At 44.0% G+C, this 26,314-nt stretch overlaps 1 protein-coding gene and 1 long non-coding RNA gene across 6 annotated transcripts in view; one reads left to right on the top strand and one right to left on the bottom strand.

Moving 5' to 3' along the window:
• The first annotated feature begins 4,555 nt into the window (after positions 1–4,555).
• Positions 4,556–26,314, top strand: part of NPFFR1 (neuropeptide FF receptor 1) — a 44,387-nt gene continuing 22,628 nt past the window's right edge. Inside the window, exons 1-4 of one of the 5 annotated variants that reach the window (XM_039547500.1) lie at positions 4,556–4,951; positions 12,312–12,338; positions 13,659–14,132; positions 22,112–22,423. In XM_039547500.1, coding sequence (XP_039403434.1) covers positions 22,234–22,423 — 190 coding nt within the window. In that variant the 5' untranslated portion in view covers positions 4,556–4,951; positions 12,312–12,338; positions 13,659–14,132; positions 22,112–22,233. Of the gene's footprint in view, positions 4,952–11,317; positions 11,350–12,311; positions 12,339–13,658; positions 14,133–15,259; positions 17,009–22,111; positions 22,424–26,314 lie in introns of those variants that run through there. The other 4 variants (XM_039547498.1, XM_039547501.1, XM_039547499.1 and 1 more) reach the window with 4 other exon arrangements.
• On the bottom strand, positions 7,727–11,081 carry LOC120409427. Its single transcript, XR_005601293.1, has 4 exons — positions 10,592–11,081; positions 10,164–10,315; positions 9,144–9,228; positions 7,727–7,907 (listed from the first exon to the last, which is right to left on the bottom strand). It is a non-coding gene; the product is annotated as an uncharacterized LOC120409427 (long non-coding RNA).

Below are 26,314 nucleotides of genomic sequence, written 5' to 3'. Positions count from 1 at the left end.
GTGGAACAAACTGATGGGTTGGATTTTAGTGACATGTAAAGAAGTGAGTAACTTGTAAAATCATATGAATAATACCAGCAGAAATGTGTGGCTTGGGGAACCCACCTTTTTTGTAAGGTGAACGTAACATCGCTTTGTGGGGTTGCTCTTCAAAAACTGGAATCATATAGAACCTTCTTCTTGTACCATATTAATAAACTGGACTCACATTGGTTATTTAGTCTCTTGAGGGTATATTATAATGAAATGATGAACCAAGGTGTTCAACTGACTATCAAATTTGTCAACCATGCCACAGACATGAGCACAGAGAGCTCCCTGTCTGGCATGGGTGACAGGACTATGATATTCTGCCTTTTATAGTAAAGGCAAAGGAAAGTCCTGTGTATAAAACAAATGGAATTGATCTGGGGTTCTTGGTTTTCTTGGCTTGTATTTGTAAATTCTGTTTTCAGCTACAATATTATAGCAGTGACTAGGCATTGTGTCATCTATACTCCTGAGAATAAAACTACACCTGATACTATCATTACCATGAGCACAGACTTAGACATGTTTCTTGCTCCAGTCCCACCATTTTGATATAAATCTTGAAATTCTTCTGTAAACCCCTTTCATAGGGTGGCTGGTCCCTGTAAATAAAGCAGGTCCAGCACTCCTGTGCCAGAACAGGTGTTCACATTTGGTCAGTTAAGATGGTGGAGCAGCACCTGAAGGCTATAAAAGACCTGAGTGAGTCAGGGCTGCCTGAGAGGAGGGGGTCAGAGCTGCAGCCAGCTAAAAAACTGAGGGTGTTTCCTGGAGGAAGGCTGGACCCAAGAAGCATAGCAAGAGGGGTTTGCTGACTGATGTTCCCAAGCTAGAGAACTAAAGGGCTGCTGAAGGCAGGGGAGCAGTGGAAGGGCTTAACTGCTGATGTCTCCATACCAAGAGCTGGACCCAGAGGAATGGTGAAAGGGCTTAGGGATACTCCCTGGGTGAAGGTGATCTCCCAGTAGAGAGGCTGTTATAATCTTATAACTGGTATAAGATTAGAATCCAGGCTCCCTTTTTTTAAACACTTGCTGTCTGCCTCAGCTCCCTCCCATACACAGCCTTCAGTAAACTGCAGTTGGTTTACTGTAAACAGAAAAAGATGTGGGGCCTGATTCTCATGGACAATAAGTCCCTTTATGATGCTCATGTACTCTGTGTAAAAGGGCCTTAAAGTGAGGACAAACCATCGCACATTTCAGCATTGAGTCCCTGCTGAAGAAAAGCCCAGGACTGAAATAGCATGGGTGCTGCAAGTTAGGAGCTGGGGTGTGAGGAGACTAGGAATGGAACCAAAGTGGCTGTAAAGGTCAGGTTTGGAAATGCATTGGCAGAGCTGTGTAGGGATCACTTGTACAGAAACTGCCAGCAATGTCTCTTGTACCCCAGGTAATTAGTCTTCCTGCTTCATAAATACTTAATGCACCCACAAAATTCCAACAGTGAAATAAACAAAATACATAACAATGGACCCTGGGCTGCATATTATGGACTGAATACTGCCATTACCTCCTTCCCATTGCATTTTCTTCTCCCTTTCATGTTCTCTACACCTGTGGCTTCATGGCAACATGTTTAGCAGGAATAAATTATTCCACTGCATTGTTTTCATTATGTGCCATTTACCAAGAGTTTTAAAGAGGCTTGAAAGGGTGACTGTTCTTCTAGATGACTTTCAGTAAAAGCAAAGCTAATTAAGTCCATTTGTTAGGGGGAAATAGACTAAGATTTGGTTCTTGCAGACCTAGTCAGACAGGCACTGCCTTTACCTTGTTTTTCCGCCAATTAATGTGGAAATTCATCTTTTTTTTTATTTGCATCATTAAATAAAAGAATTTGATGGCTCTCTCCAAAATGTTCCTACATCAAATGATTCTGTCTTGAGTCTTTAAAACAGAATTCTTAGCACAGTATATGAAAAATTAGATATTTTATCTGGATGTGGGAACCTTTCTCCCTACAGCGACTGTCTTATACCCCCATCTCTGAAAGGAGGCTTCGTGATTCCTGCTCTATGGCCTGCTAACTGTTCCACTGTGGATAAATACTTAAATAGTCATGGGGACAAAGAGAATGACTCCATAGTCCAGTTGTTAGGGCACCCCTTGAGGAGGTGAAAGACCCTAGGTCTGGTCCAGTCCCCCTGCTCCAATCACTTTTTCATTATCTTTCCACAGTGGAACAATTTCAATAGGAGAGACTGAGGGATTTTCCCATGTCAGAATATCCCACAGCTCCATGGTTAGAGCACTCTCCTGAGATGTAGGTGACTGCTGTTCAAATCTTTTCCCCTCCTCTGGCAAAGAGGGGGGAATTGAATTATCCAATGTCCCAGGCAAATGCTCTAACTACAGGGCTCAAAGATATAAGTGGCAGCAGCACTTCCTCCTGCTCTCATTTTGTGTGGAGCAAGACAGGCATCTAATTCATTCCTGCAAGAAATGCCTTGAACGACATCTGTCTGACTCCAGGAGAGGGGTTCCCATTTGTGGATCACTAGGCAAAGATATGCACCTTCTTGCAGCCTGGACTTGGGCTTAGCACACACCCCTCTCATCAGTGTCTCTTGTTGGCTAGCTCAGGCAGCAACCAGCCAATCTGCTGGCTTTTGTGAATCATTCTGAGGCACCTACCTCTCCCCACTCAGCTTTGTGGACAGCAGTGTTGATCCTCTGGGAGGTGTTTTAGGTGCCACAACACTCATCATTGCAACAGCTAAGTCCCCTTTGTGGATCCCACCCCTGGTGATTACACAAACAAATATGCCAACAGTCATATACTAAGCAACACCACACACATACATTTTGATGGGGTTAGGGAATATTGGCCAGGGCCCTGAGAAGTTACCCCTTATGCTTTGAGATCTTTAGCTCCCATGTAAATAGACAACAGAGGAGTAGGAGGGTGCAGGGTTCAGTGTCCCATTCAGAGGATGGCAGCTATCATATGGAACTTTTTCAGAATGTAGAAGCCTAAAACTTGAAAGTCAGATTTCTCGGAAGCATTCTGTATGGCTTGTGAGCCATGGTGGGGGTGGACAGGAAAAGAGAGGTATTCCCGAACTCCCACCACCTTTGTGTTCCTTAGTTTTACAGCAATGCACCCAATGCAATGTACTGAAATGCATCTTTACCTCTCCTCCCTTCCTCTGGGGAGCACTTAGGAGACAAGTGCAGCTGAAAACCCAGGTGATACTGGCCAGGAATAGGGCCTCTCCCTCATAGCCTCTACCCGTGGGGCTTTTGTGAAGCCCCAGCTGTAAATCAACACTGCCATGGCAGAAAGTCCGAAGGGAGGACAGTGATAGCAACACCACTGCTCTCCTCTGGGATGAATGCTCCCAGAAGGGATACAGAGGCCAGGATGGCACAATGAGATATAGTTCACAATACTTCCCAGGAGCAGCTTGCTTGAATCTGGCTCTCTGAAAGCTATTGGGGCCTGATTCTCCATTGCCTGACTGCAGTCAGGAAGGAGGGTATTGTATTTAGAGCAGTGGACTGGGGCTCAGGAGATCAGTTTTAATTCCTCATTTCACCATCTGTAAAATAGGGATAGATAATATTTCCTTTGTCAGTCCTGGCTACTTTATCTTTAAAGATTAGATTTTCAAAAGCACTCAGGGGGAGTTTCAGCACTGACTTCGGGGGCGGGGAGGGTTATGCCAATGCTCAGCACAACTGAAAATTCCATACTAAGTTCTTCATGGCAGCAACTGCCTCTCACTGTGTGTTTGTACAACACGCAGCACAACAGGACCCCGATCTTGGTTAAGGCTTCTAGGCACTTTGTAATACATATAATAAATAATTAGCAATTATAATTGGTTTAATAATACCAAGTCAAATTCTCTATTCACACAAAGCATCAGGGCTGCTGGAACAATCTGCATATTGGGGGTGCTGAGAGCCATTGAACCAAACTGTAAACCCTGCATATGATGGAAACCACTTCCAGCCAGAGGGTGCAGCAGATCCCCCAGCACCCCATGTTCCAACACCCATGCACCTCTAGTTCCAGCACCTATGCAGGATAGTGCTTTGCACAGGACTAGATACTATACAAAGTGTATAGCAATAGAGAATCAGGCCTTCTGGCTGCAATGCTTGCATTCTGCTTAGTATTGTGTAGCGCTAACATGCAGCATTTGCAGTAGAGGGGCTGAGGAATCACTTGGAACAATTCTGTTCTAAGTAAAATCTTAGTTGGCCTTTGCCATCAAGGAAATCCCCAAAACCTGAAAAGAACCATTTTAAAGACTGGCAGTGAAGGGATTTGACCCTTCTGCAGACTCTGTTCTGCCACATCTTACTAGAAGTAAATGAAGTCCAGGGAGCCATATAGGAAAAGATCTTGGAGTAACATCAAGGATGGCTAGTCCTTTAGGGATTGTGGCAGGTTTCAAACAGCCCTGATTAAATGATAGTGCACAACAGGGAAGGGGGTGGGGTGATCATTAGGAGAAAATGATCCCTCCAGGGCAGTGTTTTTCAAACCATGGGTCGCGACCCACTACTGTGTAGCAGCATGTAAGACGTTGGGTCTCCTTGCTCTGGTCAGCACCATCGACCGTGATGTTAAAAGTCTCGTCAGCGGTGCTGTACAGCTAAGGAAGGCTAGCGCCTACCTTTTCTGACACTGTGCCATGCCCCAGAAGCAGCCAGCAGCGGGTCCGGCTTCTAGGTAGGGGAGCCATGGGGCTCCACGTGCTGCCCCTGCCCCAAGCACCCACTCCACACTCCCATTGGCTGGCAAACGGCCAATGAGAACTGGGGGGGGGGCAGTGCCTGTGGCCAAGAGTCGCACAGAGCTGCTTGTGTGCCTCTGCCTAGGAGCCAGACCTGCTGCTGGCTGTGTCCAGGGCACAGCATGGTTCATGGTGCACCCCAGCTGCGCCGCTGACTGGGAGCCACTGGAGGTAAGTCTGCACCCCAACACTGTGCCCCAATCCCCTGCCCCAGCCCTGGGGGCCCCCAAACCTGGAACCCCTTCCTGCACCCAAATCCCTCATTCCCGGCCCCAGCCCACACCCCCAGCCCAGAGCCCTGACCTCCTCCTGCACCCCAACCCCTTGCCCCAGCCCTGAGCCCCCCAAACCCCTCATCCCCAGCCCAGAGCCCTGACCCCCTCCTGCACCCCAACCCCTTGCCCCAGTCCTGAGCCCCCCCAAACCCGGAACCCTTTCCTGCACCCCAAACCCCTCATCCCTGGCCCCACCCCAGAGCCTGCACCCCCTGTCCAGAGTCCTGAGCCCCCCCTGCACCCCAACCCCCTCCCCCAGCCCAGAGACCCTCCTGCACCTCAAACTCCTCATCCCCGGCTCCATTGGGTCATGGGCATCAACAATTTTCTTCAACTAGGTCCCCAGAAAAAAAGTTTGAAAACCACTGATCTAGGGTGTGTTGCAAAGAAGGAGACTAAGCTGAGCATTACTAAGCCCTGATGGGATGGTTTGTTCCATGAGTGCTACATGATTCTCCGGTTCTGTTGTCACATAAACTGTGCTGTGGTTCATAGTGGGCATCTTATATTGTTGAGGAAAGTTTTAGAACTGGGGTTTTAACTGAGTGGGAATCAAACCTGAAAAAATGCTTCTATTACCTGGGCAGGGTAGAGAAATTTCTTGTTCTGCAGAGTTAACCTGCTGAAAGTAATCAAGGGCAATAACATGACGAAAAGTGTCTGGAGTACCTATTACAGTTGTTGCTTCCTCTCCTTTCTGTATCATTTCCCCTGTCCCTTGGTTTGCTTTATTATTTCTGAAAATAGTTTAAGTAGCTTTGCAGTATAATACAGTTAAAGTGGAGATGGTGAAGTATTGGCATCAAATCCAGACAAACATCAAGAATCAATTAAATTAAATAGCTCTTTGCTCTACTGAGAACCAACTATCTACAGTCTTGTCCGCTAACCTAACAAATATGAGCTCAATTAGGCAGTGGTGAAAAGAGGAATATTGGATAGAAACAAATAGACAAGAGACATTTGTAATAGAAGGTCAGTAACCAGAATTATCCATTAATATGCTCAGACTGCAGTATGAATTCTGAAAGATGCTTTGTTGTGGGGACAACAATCTATGAATGTAATAATAGTTTACAAGTGGCACATCTGGATGAGTTGCCAGGGAGATGAATGGGCTGCTCATCAGTAATGAAAATCATCATTATCTCAGCCTGCAGTTTTCTATAGCAGCTTTCTTGCTGGCTGCCAAGAGGATGTCTCTGAGCGATCCAACAGGTGGACAAATTTTTTTTTAAATCAGCCATATCTGGATGGAACATAAAAATAATAGAGGTTTAAATGTGCTTCCTTCCCAATAGAGGTACCCTGATGAGCATCTACAGTCTGCCTACAGCTGTTTGAGCATTTTTGACAAATGTTTTTTGTCAGAAAAATGTTGACTCAACAAAAACCAAAACTTTTTGTAGAAACCTATCCATTTCAATGAAACTTTTGTCAGAAAGGCTTCTCAGCTCTGAGATGGAATGTCTGGTCAGCGAGAGAGACTCCCACCCCGGAACAGCCCCTACCCATGTAAGGCACTCACCTGATCTGCAGCACTGACTTCAATGTGGGTCTCCCACCTCCCAGATGAATGACTTAATCAGTGGGCTACAGAGTCAGGCTCTCACTTTCTCTCTTTGGCACAATGGATATTTAATTATTTAACTACAATGTGCAACAGCTTCAACACGAAGTACCCAGAGTTGCTAAAATTCAAGTCCTAGCTCTAATCAGGCAGATTCAGTGGGCAGTTGGGGAGGGAGCAGGAAAAAGGGGAGATGTCTCTTCCCTTCACTGCCTTGCTTTTTCACACAAAAATTCCAACAGTCTCAGTTTCATCCTAATGCAGAATGAAACCTCAAAATTTTTCACAAAATAGAATTCTTGTTTTCTGGACAGCTCTAAATCTGTCTATCTTAAGCACCATCCTCAGAAATCTAACCTTATATGAGCAATTAGAAATTTCCCACACTGAAAATATTGTTATTATAGATTTGTATAGTGCCCTTTGCATGCATTGGATTATTCTGCACAATGCTAAATGATATACAGTTTAGTGATTGATTCACCTACCACTGAAATGGAGCCATATCAGGGTGGAATATGGCAGCTGTTTTAGAATGCCATCCACACCATGCAATGTTTTAGGAAACAGAAGTGAAGAATAGTGTCTCAGTCAATGAAATATGAACGCAGAGCTTTTGTTAAAATTGAATGTATGAGATCCTAAAGGAGATGGCTGTTTCAGACTGAAAGTAGCGCTACATTATAACTAAATTGTCTCTGTAAGAGCCTGGGAAATCTGAACTTCCTATTTTCCCTGAGTGATATTAAAAGTACCATAAACAAAACTGATGAGAAAAAGGGGCTTAGGTGCTGGTCCCGGTCATGCAACATGCTGAGTATCCTGTGCCACTGAAGTCAGTGGGAGCTGAATGTGCTTAGCATTTGGCCCTTAGAATAGAGTGATTCTTTCAAACCATTGTTAAGGCATTTGAGCTTCACACTGTGAGGAAAGCAGGAAGTCGGTGTGGTGTTTACAGTAGATCTGTAACTATCCTTTGTCTTTCTGCATACTGCAACTTTAAATCATTAAGGACTCTGTCTGCAGAGACTGGTAGCCATCTCATGTTCAGTTTTGCGAAGACAGTTACAGAGGATAGCACTGTGCTAGCTCAGGGAGACGTGACTTTAGTTCTTTATAGTTACTTTTATTTTAGATTAAACAATCTGGTTGTCTTGGTCTATGGCAGCAGTTCCCAAACTGAGGTCCATGTATGCAAGGTGTTATTCAGAACACTAGCAGGTCACGTGGCAGTAACTCCTCCTCCTTTGGCCTTGCTTCCATGTTCATGGCAAAGAACAGCCTGGAGGATTGTAAAAGCAGCTGAGAATAAGAAGGAGCCTTGTCATAGGTTTGTTCCCCACTTTGAACTTTAGCGTCCAAAAGGTGGGGACCTGCATGTACCCTTCTAAGCTTAAATCCTAGCTTAGATCTGATAGCACTGCCACCAGCCAGAAATTCCAGTGTCTGGCACACTCCCTGTTCCCCCAAAAACGTTCCCTGGGGAACACAGATCCAAACTCCTCGGATCTTAACACAAGGAGAAATTAACCATCCCCCTCCTATCCCACCCCCCCCCCAGACTTTCCCTCCCTGGGTTGCCTGGAGAGGCTCCACACTGGTTCAAACTCCTTGAATCTAAAACAAAGAGGGATTCACCTTCCCCCTCCTCTTTTCCCCCCACCTATCCCTGGTGAGTCAGACTAATCCCCTGGGGTCTCAAACAAGGGAAAAAATCAATCAGGTTGTTAAACAGAAAAGCTTTTAACTAAAGAAAGTTTTTACTTTTTCTATCTCTGTAAAATCAGGATGGAAATGCTTACAGGGTATACAGCTTATAAAAACTAGAGGGACTCCCTCCCCCCTCGCATAAGTACAAGTACAGCAACAGAGATAAAATATCCTTCCAGCAAAATACACATTTGCAAATACAGAAAACAAACAAAAGACTAACCCGCCTTTTTAATTAATATTCACGATATTAAATAGAAGAGACTATTTTAGGAAGCTTGGAGAGCCTGGATGTACATCTGGCCCCTCTTAGATCCAAGAGAGAACAACCCCCAAAACAAAGAACCCAAACAAAGACTTCCCTCCACCGAGATTTGAAAGTATCTTGTCCCTTCATTGGTCCTCTGGTCAGGTGTCAGCCAGGTTCACTGAGCTTGTTAACCCTTTACAGGTAAAAGAGACATTAACCCTTAACTATCTGTTTATGACAAGCCTACTGACAGTTAAGACAATAAGAGAAAACAGGAGCTATCAAGAACCAGCCCAGAGCGACACAGCAGCCTAGAGCTGCCAAGCACCCATGGCAGAGGAAAGTACAGGGAGAAGGGAACCAGGCATCAGGAAATGATGTGCTGGGTACTGGAGGAGAAATGGGCCATGTGGCAAAGAAGCAGGGGCAGAGGAGCAGACCAAAGAGCAGAAGAGATGTGAGGGGATATGAAATGCAGAGCAAAGTACACAGTGTTATTGACTGTTTTTCATAATGGACAAAACACATACTGCACCAAAGACAGTTTGAAATACTTACATATGTCTGTAACAGGGTGTGCGGACTCAGGAGCCGACTCATCATCTTGTCACTCAAATCCCCACCTGTGTACATTAATTCAGCTCTGATTGAAAGACAGGAGACTAATTAACTGAGTGCTGATGCAGTTGAGGGGCAATTTGGTAGAAGTACCCCCTAGCACCTAGGCCTATATAAGCAGACAGGAAGGAAGTATCGGAGGGAGAGTTGTAAGCTTGAAGGAAGGGAGAAGTAAGTAGGACTGGTGGTGGCTGAGGATCTAGTACTAATAGTAGTAATAATGAATAATAGCACCACCACCTTCCCTAGAAGCAAATGGGGAAGCTAGTGACTCAGTGTAAATATAAAATATAATAAAGTACAGTGGTGGTTAAGGGACTCACAGGGGGAGTCCCTAATGTTTCTTTTCTGCATATGCAGTTGCTATTATTGCTACATGGATGTTATGGGCCTGTGAATGGGAAGGGATGGAGCCTGCAGGATCATAAATAAGAGGGGTGGTGTCTGAGAGATAATCTCTATAAGAGGATGTGGTTCACATTATGGGAAAGTTTGAGAATCCAAAGTAATGCTCAGGTAATACTCATTACAGTTGTTGCTCCGAATGCTAAGGAGGCAAATAAGATTCCTGTACAACTCCCCCTGCCCCAACCCAACCCTGATCTAAGACAAATTATTAGAAAACACCCCTGCCAACACCACAATTTATGGACTAAGTTTTCCTGTCCTTCCTCATGGCCCAAATCCATAGAAATGTGGGAAAACAAGAATACATTCTAACTTAATGAGAACCTAGAAGATAGTACAGTCTGGCCGCTGATGATATTATTCATGGAGATATGCAACATAGCTGGATATAGCAGATCACATATTATTTCAAGGCAGAGGAAAGCAATGCTGTGAATAAATTGGAGAATCCAAAGTCAACTTATAGCAGGTTTGATGGCAAATAACTAAACATGAAAAATTTTTTAGAAAACACTTTTTCCAGATGGTATGGTCTAAGCCCCGTTACCTTACCTTGAAAGGCCAATGTAAATCTACCACAGGTCCAGGACATTGCTTGTTCACCAGCATTGTCTACCTCAGACCAGGAGGGGGACTTCACCAATTCTGGGGTTGTGTGTCATTGTGGGTGGTGATGTCACATGGTGAGATTGCATTTCACTGTCCTTTGGAACACAACATGTCATTAGGAAGATAGCGAAAACAAACCGGTCCAGAGCTAGTCAAACAGAAGTGTGAGTGTTTGTGTGCATGCACACAGAATGTGGGTGAACGACCCGTTTGCTCCCTACCCAGTGGAGAGCAAAGGAGAGAGAGAACTGACAAGGCTGGTCTGCTCCCCACAGCTTCTGGTTGGGATGGCTGGGGTAGGGTCTCCCTTTTCCCCTGGAGGGGAGGGAGAGCTTGAGGGAATTGGGATTCAGCCAGGGGAAAGAACTTACTGAGGCAGATGGAGAACTCCCAGCTTGGATAATTCTTCTTCCCCCATCAGGTGGTGCTGCTGCTTCCCCTGCTGGTGTTAGAGGCTTGGCGCTCCATATACTACTCCTGCTGTATGCACTTCAGATTCCTTGCCTGATGTAGCATCCAGGCAATGAGGAGGGAGGAGCTCTGCTTATTGAGCTTCCACTAGCCCATGGAGTGGAAAGGAGGGGAAGGTGTCCCTCTGGTTTTAGCGGCGGAGGATGTATATGAGTATTTTAGCCCCAAAACACTGTTCACCTCTTTCCCCACCTTTTGTAATGTGGGAGGCTGTAGTGTTTGTTTGGAAGCAGCGGGCTGGTGAATACAGTGAAAGTCCAGGGGCCAGGCACTCCAGTGAGATGCTTGGAGGGCTTGAGGATTGGAGTATGCTTATCACTAACCTGCAGGGGGACAGCAGGGCCTGTGTAGGCCTAGAGGCGAGTGCTTATGTTGCCCATGGCTGGTGGAGTTAGGGAACTGACCCTGGCAGGCACAGACAAGGTGCGACTTATGTACCTGGCCCTTTGTGGCCCCCTGCTGGAGGCCCTGCAGTCCTACCTCAACCCACCCCAGGAAAGGAGCAGCGAAGGTGGGTCCTCCAGGCCTGCCTAGAAAGGCTGCAGAGAACCAGCCAATCAGGTCTCACTACACTCAGATAAAAGGGGCTGCAGGGCCTTAGCAGTTCATTTCCTGGCTGGGACCAGGGAGGTGGAGAAGGGTTCCTCCCTGGCTATAGGTACCTGCCTGGCTACATTTACTTAAGCTGGGAGAAGGGGGACCTGTGAACTTTAACCCTAAAGATAAGGGGTGAAGCTAAAGGGGCCAGCTGGGAAGAGGCCCGAGGAAGTAGTAGCAACTAGCTGAAGGGAGCAGTACATGGGTGCTGTTTATAGAGTCCCTCGGTTGAAGCCCAGAGTAATGGGCAGGCCTGGGTTCCCCCAGTGGTGAAGTGCTCGAAGCCCTGAGAAGGGGACAAGTCTCCTTTAGAAGCCCAAGCAAAGGTCTGGATTGAAATGGCCCAGAGTTGGGGCTGAAGACCCTGGTGGGGGCAGATAGTTTTGTTGGACTTTCTGTACCCTAGAAAGGGTTTATTCTGGCTATGTGACTTGGCCGGTGGGCTGAGCCACTGAAGAATTGCCAAGCAAGGTTGACAACCTACAGGGGGTGCCAGGGGAAGGAAAAGGCCACTAGTACCAGATGCTGCAGCAGCAGGTGCTCAAGAAACGAGTATCTCCTGTTAAGCAAGGCTTCCTCATGCTAAGGGCAGGTGGTAGCAAGGTGCCTCACAACCCCAGGTACCCCTCGGAAGTGTCACACCAACCTTAGGCTTTGCTATATATCCTTAGTCTTGAGCCAAGCGACTCAGTGGTTAAATATGGAGGAAGGCTGTACAGCTTGGCTTTATATGGAGGAAGGAATTATAGCTCCACTACCTCTAGAATCAGTCCTAAACTCAGACTATTCCCACTTCCCTAAGGAGAAATAGGCCACAATTGTGGCTCGTAGCAAATCCTGGGACCTGGTTGCTTGAAGTTTGAATGTCATCTCTTATTACATTCAGAGACTTCAATTTAGGATAACTCCAGAATTGTAATTGCACATAGACCAATTCTATGGCACAAGTGGGTTTAAAAGAGTATTTTGAGAATAAATCACAACATTGAAAATGATTCCTTCATGCCCTTTTCTTGCCTTTAGAGAGAAATTCCAGATGGACCAGAAAAGGTAATACCTTCAACTTTAAACATGCTCTGTAACACCATTTGTGAATGTCTGCCTTAGCAGCACCAGATCCTCCTGGCCTCTGGGGCTTTCTGAAAAAATCACACTGTCTGCCTAAGCCATTGTCTAGTCTGTATTCTTCCCTACCGGGCAGATTGGCAAGCCATTAGAGACCATGTTAGAAAGAAATGGGAACATGACCTCTCAATTTCCCTTGTTAACATTCAGTGAAATTGGATTTGTTGCAACATACAGCATTTCTCGCTAGATTTGGGGTTAAGATTGATCCTGCAGGAAATTCTTTAGAGGATGCGCTGGACTCCATATAGACTTTTCAGGTCCAGAGCAGCCAGGTCTGACAAGTGCTGGTGCTGCAATGTAGCTAGTGCTAATTTATACTATATGGTTTGGGGTTGCCCTGTCATCTGTCATTACTGGACAGAGGTAAATATTTGGGCCAACTTCTTTCTCTCCACCAAGGAGGAACTGCAGGCTGGTCACACCATCTTAGGTGTATCCAGTTCATCTTGGGGACTGAAATCCTTTGAAAAATTATGATTGGTAGAGCTCTGATCATAGCCAAATGTCTAATTCTACAATAGTAAAAGTCCCAAGTGTGCCAGACTATTTGAGTGGTTCTCTGACTTGGTGAGCCTGGCAGAGATGGAACAAATAGTGTTTTGCAACAGAAACCACTAGCATAAATGTATAGCTACATGGTCCCCATTTTTGGAATCATAAGAATATTCAGTTAAATTCATCTCCGACTTATTTATCTCTTATCCTCTTTTACTGATCTTTTGGGCTGTTCTCTGGTCCTTTTTTTATTCTTACTGCTCCTTTTTCTCTTCTACTTATCTGTTTTTCCAAAAGGGAATAACCTGGAGGCTTCTTTATGATCTTACTTTATAAAGAACCCCAAACTGGGGCTGTACTATTCCTTTCCCTTAATAATGAAGAAGTTGGGTCTTGCCTACCTTGCTATAAAACCTGATATAGGCTCTCGACTCCAGGTTAAATACCTTTCTTTTCTTTGTTAGTTGTGTTAAAATAAATAATAATGAATAAATGCGTTTTTTTTTTAAAGAAATAGGGCAGGGTTGTAAAACGCTTAGAGGTGAAGAGGAGCAGCTTAAACTGGATGTAGTGAAACAGGGAATCCACTAAAGGGATTCAATGAGGAGGTGACATTCATGGGCAAGGAAAGTGGACATTAAAACTAGAAATGAAAAATTAAATATGTCATATGCTTCACTGTATCGTTTTACTTCTATACCTGTCTTCTTCTGTTGTAAGCCCAGAATCTTTACTGTTCTGTTCCAGTGTCTCCAACCACTGGTCAAGATTGTGGAGAGAGAATTGAGATGAGATACACATGATGATCCAGAATTACCTTTTATATCATCAGCTTGTAGTTACCTTTTGGCTCTAATTTTACCTTGAAGTTTCATCTGAAACTACAAGTGAAACCTTGTAGTGCCACATCTTCAACTGGCTGCCAGAGGCCTGGCACACCAACATTGGGTTTTTTTGTGTGTCTTTCCTCTGAGCTATCACTTTCCCTCTTCTTCTCCTTCTGGCCCTGGGAACAACCAATATAGCCCCTCATCCTCAGGCAGCCCAAGAAAAGAGTTTTGGTCTCTTTCATGGAGAATGCTGCAGCCTTCTGCCAAGCCACTCTGCGGTCTGTGAAAACATCTGGTTAACATAAGGGCAGCTTTCAGACTACGGCATGCTCTGTAGTAGTGAGACATCTGCTGGTAGGAATCAGCTCAATAAGACAACTTTACAGAAATGGTAAGTAAAAAGTGACTCGGTAAAATTCCCTCTAGCTAAAAAGCAATTACATATTCCGTTCTGTCAAAATAAGCCACCACTACCACTAAGGGCTGTGCATATTTAGAGCACTATAAATTATGTATAATTTCATTTCCCTTTAATTGGAGGATCTGAGCCTCTTTGAATTGCAAAGCAGGCAAAAATTCACTTCCTTCACTTTCTTATGTTTTAAAGGAGGACGGGGGACTTGTTTTGCTTTAGAAGTATACACGTATTTTTTTTTTCATAAGTGGACACTCAAACGTCTCAATGTTGTTCTGACTAGTGTTGGCCAACTAGCAAGCAGATTGACTATGTATTTCTGAAGTAAATTTTTGTCCACCATTATTTCTGGGGTCATATTATTCATAAATATTTGAACATCTGCCTTGTAGTGGTGAAAAAATTTGTTAAGTTTGTCGAGTTTTCAAGATTTAGCACTAGTGATTATTTTGAAAGTTTCTATGGAATGTGTGTTGTTCACTACTTACTAACACCAGGTTGTTAGTTAGAAAAACATTGGTCAGGGTGGTCTAGTTGTACTTGGTCCTGCCTCAGCATGAGAGGCTGGACTAGAGGACCTCTTGAAGTCCCTTCCCTGTTTTTAAAAGTTTCAGGCATCCAGTCAGAACTGACAAAGTAGTTTATGAGCTAGATGATCAGTCTATCTATTGAAGGCAATTATTTGACTCCCCACCCACAATTAGTGTGGTATCTGAGAGCCCACAATCTTTAATTAATTTATCTTCACAACACTTCTATGAGGTAGGGAAGTCCTATCATCTCCATTTTACAGATGGGGAACTGAGGCACGGAGAGACTAAGAGCCTTTCTATGCAGAGAAATTTACCATCATCATTTATACTGGTAAATTGCCCCTTGTAGACAAGCCCTAAGTGAACTACCCAAGATCACTCAGGGAGACTATAGCAAAGTAGGGCATTTAACATGAGTCTTCCAGGCTAGCACCCAACTGCTGAGCCATCCTTCCCCTCACATCCCAGGAACAGACAAAATGAAGAGTTTAAAAACAGCCCCTAGGCTGAAATGTGTGTGTCCTGGTAAAAAAATTACAAACAGCAGATAATTGTTTACCTTAATGTAAGGCCCAGTGGGTTGTGAACCCAACCCTGTAAAGCTGTTAGACAGCAGTCACCTCCAGCCTGCCACCCAGCAACAGCTGTTACCAGCTCACACTCCATGACCTGCTGTGGACATGGACCATGGGAAGTCCCATCTCAAGGGATCTGACAAGCAGCAGCCTCATGGCTCCTCATCCTATATAAACCCAAGGAGTGGCCCAGGAAGCAACCAGGGAACACTATGGATCTCTTGTAGCTGCCATGGCCGTTCCTGCTCTTGAACTCCTGGCTCTCACCTCAGCTTGATTTGGACCTTGCCTCCTGACCTGGCCCCTGAAACATGACATGGACTCTGATGGTTGATATTAATCTCAGCCTGGAACTTGGCTATGAACTCCTCTACTACGCTCAGCCTCGGGTTTGATGCTGCTCTGATCCTCAGTCCTGACTGCCCTTGTCAGGATCCTGACACCTGTTCTCAACACAGAAAATCTGCTTCGCTGGCCGTTCCTCCATCAGGACTGTACATTTTCTCTCATGTTCACCACTACAAAGGGAAGGAGTCACTCTGTGTCCACTTGCTACCGGGACAAAAAGGTGAGACTGTACTCGATCCCTTCTGACTAGGATTAACAGATTCAGCGGGGCACTGTGCCACTAAGGCACTGTTCCCTGAACAGGGTGCAATAGCACACACTATAAGCAAGCAAGACACGAAGAGGCTGCTGGAGATGAGTCTGATTTTTCCTGTTATTCAGTATAGTGATTAAACCCTTCACTTTGCCCAGTTGATAAATGAGAGCGGCTGCAGATACTGTAATTAATTGTCCAGCTGTTTGCCTGTACATCCAAAAGAGGTGTTCCAGTAACCATGACAATGGGGAGATATAGCTCACACACACACACACACACACTTTGCCCCGAACTAATAGAATCAGCCTCTTTGCTGCTGAGCAGTAAGAGCTGGTGTGTAGAGAGTCCGAGGAGCAGAAGCTGAGCGGAGACAGAAGTCATGCACAGAGAATGCAAGAGGGCTGATGAGCTAACAACGCGTGCTTCATTCTCCAGCTGAACTGGAAACCGCTCCACAAGCTCAGCTTGCAACTCTGATGGTGGGAAGAAATTTTTTGAGCTGTTTGAGTGAGAGGGCTGGAACATTTTGAGATGTCTTAATCCCATAACAAAGACCATATCAAAGGGACTGAGCATTAGGAAGCATTTCAACAGGTGTCTTTGCAAAAGGATTCTGATTCTTCCCTCCCCCCAAAAAAGCATGTTTGGAATAGCTGCAAATTCAGTATCCACCAAGTCTCCAGCCTGGACTCCAGTCATCCTTAACTAATAACCCCATTGCTTTAACGAAGTCCTCGCACTTGACTGTCTTCTTGGACTTGGACAAAAATATTACCTCCCTTCATCTCCTTCTTTGGAACTGGAGTACACTGCCCGGAGGATTGAGAACCCTTGAACTCTATGGGAATTTTATGAAAGAAAAAAAGCTATAATTCTGCAGGTATCTTTCATGAGTTATCCGGAAGCTCTGATAACCTGAGGAGAGTGGCTGCATGCAGGAGGACTCAAACTAGCAGTGGATCAAGATAGCATTCATCACCACAGCAGAGTTGCTGCTCCCTCTCTGATAGCAGGAGGCTGCAGCTAGATAAAGAGAAACATTAAGGAGTGGCTCTGATCTCAAGACTCCAGTCTACCTACAAACAATACAACACTCCAATATACTGAAGCAAGAATCGGGGTCAGGCTGTGTCATGGAAGGTGAGGACATCCAGTTTCTATCTCCTTGTCAAATATATATTGCAGGTGTTCAATTCAGTTCTCTTAGGGCCTGATCTAAAGTCAATGGAAGTCTTCACTGACTTCAGTGGGCTTCGGATCAGTCTCTTATAGCGTAAGTTATTATGGCATATTTGTCTTCTGTGAAATGTATTGGAAAACTATTTAACACTGGAGAGAAGCGAGAGAGGAAACATGCATTCTGTGGCTTCCACAACAACCATAACTGAGTGTGTGAGAGAGAGAGTGTTACTCTAGGCTGTTAACATTTAAGCCTTAATACCTAGTATAAGTTAAATTTAGTCAAGTTATAGTTGCAGTGGGAGGCATAATTTTGCATTTCCTGGGTCTTGTGGGTTTAGAAATAGCTAAAATATTGCAATAATGTAGTGTATTGCATTTAATTTAATTGCCATTTTAATAAAAGTACAGAGTAAAGAAAGGAGCCTTTCTCCACCAGCTGTCATGACTTCATACATATGTGGAACCATACATTTGATAAGAATACTACAGCTGACCCTTCTTAAAGTGAAGTCATTTTCTTCATAGAAAACTTTACCAATTTGAAGGTTCATGTTAAAGCAAATTGCAGTTTACACACTGAAATGCACTGACATAATCTGGGGTCACATCACAGGTGACTGAAGTGGGTTCCTCTGTATAAGCACATAACAGCTCATGCCTAGATAATCACACAACGAGCCTGATCCAAACCCCCATGAAATTCAAGGAAAGACTCTAATTGACTTCAGTGAGCTGCGAATGAGGCTTTTCATACACCCTTACATCAGCAAGGGAAATAACATGCCCAGGACCCTATTTTCAATATTCACATTCCCCCATATATACCTCAACCCCCTCAAAATAAATGCTGGGAAAGGATCTTTCCTGACTGAAGGCTGCTTACGTGCCCAACTCAAACACTTCAACTAGTGACCCTTCTGCCTGTGTTCCAACCCCAGCCTCACCTTGTCCCCTTCTGCCTCTATCCCTCCATTCCCCCAGCTCCTGTCCCCTCCCCATCTGCTCTTCTCCCCTGGTTCCTGTCTTCCTCTTACCACACACACTCCTGTCTTTCAATGGCTTCTGCCCTTCCCCCCATCCTTGTCTTATGCCCCTCTCCCATGCTTATTCCTGTCGTCTTCCCCAACCATTCTCTGACCTCTCTTGCTCCTGTCTTTTTTCCCTGACCCCATTCTTCTCCTCTCTGCGTTAGTCAGGCAGCTCCTTCCCTTTCCCTCCATGCTACCTGGGCAGCAGCAGGGAACACTGAGAGCACAGGAAAGCCTTCCTGTGCCTAATACCAACATGGCCCCCAGCAGCTGGAAGGAGCAATTGCAGAGAGAGAGAGAATCTCCAGAGCATTTAGCTGCTGAATTCTAACAAGTCTCTGCTGAGCATGTGTGAACTGGGATTTTTTTCAGTGATTATAACTTACCTAAATATGGCAAAATCTTCCTTGGGATGGTGAAAGACACTTCCTTGACACCAACGTGACTCCCCTGCCACATTTCAAGTCCCTGTTGCAAAGCATAGATTGGCTAGAGCTTCTCAGCAAAAATGTTTTATAGCAATTATTTTTAACTGGGGCAGAATAATGTATTTTTACCATAATCTTGTTCTCAGAAATGGCTCAATCATTTTAGCTGAAATTTTCCAAAAAAATGTCTGCCTTAGGCAGACAACTGGCATGGGAAATTTTACACAAACAGTTAAGGTTTGGCCAAGGTCTAGCAACTGAACACCGTGTCTTTCAATGGCAAGTTTCAGGCAATGTTAACTATAAACATTACCTATTCTGATTAATGGAAGCTGCCTAACCAGAGACAGCTCAGGCACAAACCAGTGCCTTATTCTGATTGGATATGTAGTCTTTAAGCCAAGTTACACTCCACTGTTCACACAGTAACACCAGAATAGCATCCTGTATTGCTGCATCCTGCTGATACCAAAAGCACATCCTCAGTATGCACAACATGACAAGCAAATGTGCTGTAGCTACTACAGCTCCTGAAAGTGCTGCTTGACTATGAGAAGAGACTGTGTCGAAATGGTGCTTTCTTACTCAACCAGTCTCTTCTTTATGTGTGAATTCTGAATTGGGGGTTGTATACTCTGCTGATGAATCTCAATTTGTGCTCCTATCAGCCCTGCAGAGCCAAAGGATGAGTGGTACAATGTCAGCATAGTGTAGCTGTGACCAGAACCCTGGACTGGGACTCAAGAAAACTAGGTTCTATTCCTAGCTCTGTCACTGACTTGCTGTACAATCTTGAGCAAGTCCCTTCATCTCCCTGTGCCTCTTTTTTTCCTCTCGCACTTTGTCTGCCTTGTCTGCTTAGATTGTAAACTCTGAGACAAGACTATGTCTCACTATTTGTTTGTACAGTGCCTGACTATGGGGTTGTGGTCTCAGCTGGAGTCTTTAGGTGCTGCTATAGTACAAACAGTGAGTTTATTTTGGTTTGAACATCTTCAACAGAATTAACAACTAGATTCTGATCAGAATTTTAATCTTTAATGTTAGTGATACATGAGCCAGAAAGAGAGTAGCTGAACTTTAAGATTGCAGGGTGAGTTTGAGGAGCAGCATTTTTTAGAGGGGCGGGGGGAGGAATGGGAATGGGCTTAATACTTGTGAATTAAGCAGCTTTGATGTAGAAATGATTGAGCAGCAATAAACATGGTAGCCTATAGTGCTGTTCTTACACTTTCCAGAGCAGAACTGAACTGGAAGCTTTTTGTTTGAGATCTAGAACTTCTCTTCAAGTGCAACTGCACCTTTGCTTCTATATTCACTTAAAACAAGTCACATAAAAAGAAATCAAAATGCTCTAACACACCAAGTACCATATATACTTTTTTACTATTAATCATAATTAAGAACTGCAAAACTGATGTGTTCCCTTTTGGAAGTTTATAGTTCGTATGACATTTCACATATCTGGTTTATATTTTCCTTATCACATGTCCGCTATAGACCAGATAACCTCTCTCTCTCATCACTGGTGATTAAGTCACATTTTCAAACAAACAAATCAAGGTCCTGGATCTTGAATTGCGTCTGCATGAGTGCAGGGCTCTGTCTTTATGGATGCAGGAGCACACCAAGAAACTGAGTTTGCAAAGGCATCTTCAGTATGACCATGTGGGGTTCACCTTTTTGCCCTTTTTGTCATTAGCTGTAACTCAGACATCATTTGTTATCATCGAGGAGATCTCAGGAGAAGTAGTGTTGTACAGGAGAGGAAGACAAGCAAAGGGTAGAAGAGAGCAATGGAAGAGAAAGTGTTCGGAATAACAATAAAAGAAACACTAATAAGGACAAATCCCATTCTGAAAAGCTATAAAGAAGCCCATTAATAGTCATTTGGCAGCTCAGAGGACACCAGCAACAGGAGAGGAATAAAATCACAGTTAGAATAACCAAGTAGTTAAGAACTATAGAGGCTCAAGCAGGAAAACTCCAGGGCTGGATTTGAACCCAAAATATCTCCAAAGTACAGGCCATTTGGATCTGGGGCTTGGGTTGGCCCCATCCTAAAATTAATAAACAATAATAAAATGCAAAAGATTTGTAGCCTCTATGAGCCTTTCTCTTTCCCCTAAATGACCCAAGAGACACAGGACCCATCAGGTGCAAAGGGTGTATTAAAGTTAATCAGGTCCTATATCCATCAAAGTTTTGGAGTTTTCTGCACAGCTTCTCCTCCTGCCTCCCCAAACAAGCTCTTTTTCCCCAACCCTCCTCTACAGATGACTCTTCCCCTTAGCCTGTAGGATGTAAATTTGTCTTTCTCCCAGTCTTAAGTGGAGATGAGTTAAAATCCAAATATACATTTGAAACCCCTAACTTTGGGGTTTCAGTGAAATTGGACTTGGTTCCAATCCATCCCTTATTTTGGGTTTACAAAACCAAACCACTGCCAAGGAGGTTTACCAGCTCTGACTGCTTTTGCTAGTCAGTCTTTGATCATCCTCCCAAGAATGAGGCAGCCCAGACAATCCAAGTCCACTGCATCAGGAAGTCAGCCAATGGCACTCAGTTGTGTGCTGTACCACGCCCTGCTATTCTGCTTCTGATTAACTGCTGAGCCCAGGGCCCCTGCAAACTGCAGTACCTGATCCCCAGTATCTTGCTCTAATCTGCACTTTACAGCTGCTTCATTTTTTATTCTCTCAGTGAGAGGCAGAAATCCAGGTAGTAACTTAAGAAGCCTTTTTTGTAAGAACCCACAGGGCTAGAACCTGGGTGAATTTGCAAAGTGCAAAGAATCTAACTGTCTGGCCTCACATTTTTAACATTTTCCACTAGGCTGAAAGGTCAGTTGGGGGCGGGGGTTGTAGCAGTGGGATCTTGCTTCCATTTCTCAGCATAACCAAGAGTGGTGGTGGTAGTCAAAATAGGTGAGACAAACATGGAAGTAAGGTGCCACTCGTTTGTAGCTATTTGTAGTTGGTAATAGCAGCACTTTGCAAGTGTTAATTAATTCATTGTGACATCTTTAGTAATAAGTGTGAATTTTTCAGGGGTAATACCAGTTATGAATGATTTCTCACCAAGCTGTGAGAGTCATGCATGACATCTCTGACAAATGTATGTGTGGGAAGCAAATAATGAGCCAAGTGAAAATTGGCCGGTGATAGGGCAAGGGCACTGCCTGGCCCTGATGGTCAAGAGAGTAACTCCTGCTGAGCTTCCCGCTCTCCTCACACAGATCCTTAGGTGGAAGAGCTATAATAGTGACTACATGGGGAGAAAGACTTTGGGAGGGACGAGCTCTACATCCATAGGACTGATTCTAACCCAAGCTTTCTGTTAACTTTCAATTTCTTATTCACTATTGATCCTTGAAGAAAAGACCTGCTAGCTACTTCTTTTTTTTTGCTGAGTCATTTGACCAGTTTGTGCTGCTATTCTGTCCAGCTTTGCCTAGTCATAAATCATGCACCATTATTTATTTCTTATGTATAACATGAAAATGTAAATAAAAATAAACCACAAAATGCCTTGGATGTGAATCAAATAATCCCTTTATCAGACGGGGCTTTCATGAGTTTATTTTTCTACCTTGTTTCCTGTAGGTGACACTTTTCTCCCCTCCAACAGCAGCTCACCATACTCCAAGAATGACAGCAGAAATCGTGTCTTCAGGGAGAAGTATACTTTTTCGTCTTACTATCAGCACTCCTCCCCCATAGCTGCCATGTTCATCCTGGCCTACATCTTCATTTTCCTGATGTGCATGATTGGCAATATGCTGGTAGGCGTCATCGTCCTGAAGAATCGGCAGATGCGGACCGTCACCAACATGTTCATTCTCAACCTGGCTATCAGTGATCTGCTGGTGGGCATCTTCTGTATGCCAACCACCCTAGTGGACAACCTGATCACAGGTGAGCAAGGGAATGAACAGTGACCCAGATCACAAAAGAAAAGTCTGAAGGAGGAGAAGGAAAGAAGTGGCTTAGGAACTATGAGTCCCAAGGGTTGGGGGAACTGGAGGAGGAATCTGTTTGAGACTGTTGGACTTTCTTAGTCTGAGGCTTAAGTGAGGAGTCCCAGTGGGAAGGGAAATAATGTAGAACATTGGTACAACTACTTCCTAGATCATAAGTCTCAGGTCTTCAGGCAAATTTTTCAACATTCCCACCATTCTACCCTTCCAGCAGAATTTGTTGATCTTTGACCTGGATGTCCCTTTTCTAGGAACTGGGAGAAAGGCAGGGCCTCTGTGAATAGTACTGAATGAGATCTGGTGGAAATATTGTAAACAAAGGTGAACTTCAATGCAGGCAGAGAGGAACATCTCTGATTATAATTTCCACATTGAATATTGTGATTTTGTTTCTGAGGGTTAAGGGACCAGCAACTCCTTTTAATCCCATTTCACAGATTGTATGAACAGCAGCAGAGTAAGAATCCCCAAGTTCTTCCTGCTCTTTCCTTGCCAAGTCTACATCATTCTAATGATGACATACAGGCCCCAACATTTGTGCACTGTACCTGATACATTCATAACTCCAAGCCATTGAAAGGTGGTATGTCAAAAACAGCCTGAAGATCTTTTTTTCAACAGAGCTGGCTCACAACAGCTGCCTGTGCAACCATTTCTCCTGCTCCAGCTCACCTACGTCTCTTCTCTTCCCCCACCAAACATCCAGCACACTGTTCCTCTACTGTGCCTAGCCTCTCGGTTTTGTTCACTATATGATAGCTGCTTCTTTCCTGTAATCTAAAGATTTAAATGGAAAGGTAGGATGCCAAATTCAGTACCGCCAACCCCAAGCATTCAAAAGTAATAAGACAGGCCCCGAAAAAATCACAAAATGGGTTTAAAAATCATGAGTTTTTTTTAAAATGGGCATTCTTTTTATTTGCATTCTGGCTTTTGAGCCTTTGGGTTACACTGTAGTCATGTGTTCAAGCTCTTCTCTGTAACCATGAGGACTAGAAACTTGTTTTAAAAAAAACCTGAGCTGCTCACATATTATATAACTCTAGAAGCTGGAGCTTTAATGAAAGCATCATATAGCACAAGATTTGGCAACACTGATTTACCTATATCTCTTCTGAGCAATTTGAAGACAGAAATCCCTTCCCACTTTCTACAGTTTGTGACATTACAGGGAATCAAGCCAGTAATGCAGGAACTCTGCAAAAATATCTATTTCCTACACAAAAAGGCTGAGTTAAACCAACTCTTAAAGAGACAAAACAGCAGGAACTTCTAGGGCAGATGTCAGTGGCAAATGTGGGCCTTCTCTCCCACATATTTTTTGGGGGAGGTGGGGCCATCTGTATTTTTCACTTCTTTATCTTTTATTTTGTAGCTGACCATATCTGGATGAATTATATATTGCTGGCTTTCACGAGATCATGGTAAACAAATTATAACCCAGTGGGCAACTCTGATGCCGTAAAGGTTTGCCGAACCCAGAATATCATTGGCAAGAGGCAGAAGCAGCAGGATGCAGTGGAATTTTAAATGCTGTGAAGGTCCAATGAGAGATCCAGTTTTTCTCTTTTGGCTTTCCCCTTCTTCCCATCCTTACTCCAACACTTGTCAGCCACATCAAGAACATACCAGTTTATTTCCTAATTCCAGTATCATTTGCAGATCACCTAACATAAGCTGCCTCAGAAGCGTGATGGTGGAGAGAACTCCCCACCATGTGGGCCAATAAAACACCACGGTGGATTTCCTGAAATTGAGGCTTAAGATATTAGTAATTCAGATCCACTGCATGGCAGTCTCCCTGCCTTTGGCAGTATCTTCTGTCTCATCCCTCAAAGATTGGAAAGATTTCCTTGGCAATGTAAATGTGTGACACTATATCAGAACCAAAAGAGTACAGCAGAGCAGGTCCAGAAGTTGATGGTTTCAGTCCAGTTTGTGTGGGCAAGTAGCCATGTGATAAAACAATAGCCACACTTGGCACCCGTTGGCACTCTTGTGGCAATCTCAGCAGAGAGACCAAAGACTGACTAGGCCTGAAGAATGAACTCCCTTCTTTCCTAAAGAAAATCCCTCAAGATCAGAGAGGAGGCACATGGAGGGAAGCTAGTTACCACTGTCACTGGTGGTACTGGATCTGTTCTATGAGTAAATAGCAGACTGCAATCTCCACCTTTCACAGCTACTAAATTCACAAAAACCAAAGCAAGGAAAATAGCTGCATTTAATTAAACAGAGAAGCCATCTTCCAGTGAATTGCATGAGATGGCATACTGTAATCATGAGCACTGAGTGCCGTTAAAATACAAATATCAGACAGCCTGATTGACAAAACATTTATTAGCACAGCAATTCAATTAATTCCAAAACACTGATTTGCCTCCCTCTCCCTTTGATACTTTTTTCTTTTGTGGGCTGTAGACTTGAGTGTAGATTTGGCTGGCTATGTTTCTCTGCAGCAAGTAGATTTCAGAAGACAGAAGAAAGCAGCAATTTGCTTTTCTTTTCTTCCCCATCATCACGAACATTTCTGAAGGGCAAAATATATGATAGGATGTGTGAAATAAGCATGACAGGAGGCTGTGGTGCTCTTAATCTCTTTTGTTACAACAACCGTCTTCCATTGGAGCTCTTGTCGAGTACCATGGTGACTTGAAAAAAAGCTCGTGAATTAATTAGAATTTGTCAGTGTTGTTTTTACTTTTGTGTGTTTCAAACTCAGTGCAACCAGTTGTTTTTTTTCTCCATCTACTTAAATGTCTTATATGAGCCATGAAACTTTCATCTAGAGTCACTGATTACAGCAAAAATAAAACCAGACTCATGTAATTGCAGTCTTCTAACCAGACATTCAGTAGCAAGAAGATCTGATCAAACTCACAAGTTAAATGCACTGGATTTATTAGAGATGATTTTGTACAGGCTTCAGACACTCAACTGTAGGAATGCAACATTGTTAGGGAAAGATAAATCAAACCGGGCTCATTTGCCCTGGGCTCCCAATTAGAAGAGATGTTGGGAACCCAGCACATAGCAGCAATTTAAATGAATAAGGAAGCTGACCAGGCATGGGATTAGACCTTTATCTTGGATGCAAGAAAGAGACAAAATAACATTAATATTCTCTACTTCCCCCATTCTTCTTGTTGTTGCTTTGTCGACCCACTTACAACTTCTTTGACTTTATCTGCAAACTTTCCTAGTGTTTCCCCTACTTCTCTGACACACCTTCAGGTCACCCTATTACTCAGGATCTCCCAGCTTTTGGAGGGCCCCTCTCCCCAACCCTCCTAGCAGCTTTCTGAATCCTCTGTGGCACTTATCACTGCTTCCTTACTCCTTTCTCCTCCATGTAGTACCCCTTTGATACTCTTGTTCTATTTGCTGGTCCCCAGTACAAAGGAAACTAGCATTACAGTGGTGTTTAAAATAGGAACAGGGAGAGTATAAACTAACTAACTTTATTTTAAAGGGCCAGTTTGGTTAGGAAAATGCCTAGCATATGTAAAAACATCACTTTTGTTTTACTCCATCTGTTCTCTGTGAGTTTTCCAAGCACACAATATATTCTCACATATTGCCAAGCAACATCTTTTACTCCTGTTAGCACTGCAGAACCAATTCAGCTGCAGTATATTCTGCTTCGTGTTTAGTATCATCAACACAATACTCAACTCAGCTCTCATTACAGAGGGTTAAAATGTGCCAGTGAAGTGATGAAGAACCACCCTTCCCCAGAGGGGGAACTGCAGATATTCTGACTCAAGGAGTAAAATGCCTTTGGAGCTCCCCAGTGTGCAAAGCAGCATACAAAAAGGAGTTCAGGAGA

This window comes from Mauremys reevesii, linkage group 7, assembly GCF_016161935.1.
Source record: "Mauremys reevesii isolate NIE-2019 linkage group 7, ASM1616193v1, whole genome shotgun sequence".
Taxonomy (NCBI): domain Eukaryota; kingdom Metazoa; phylum Chordata; order Testudines; family Geoemydidae; genus Mauremys; species Mauremys reevesii.
This window is presented reverse-complemented; position numbering and strand designations above follow the sequence as displayed.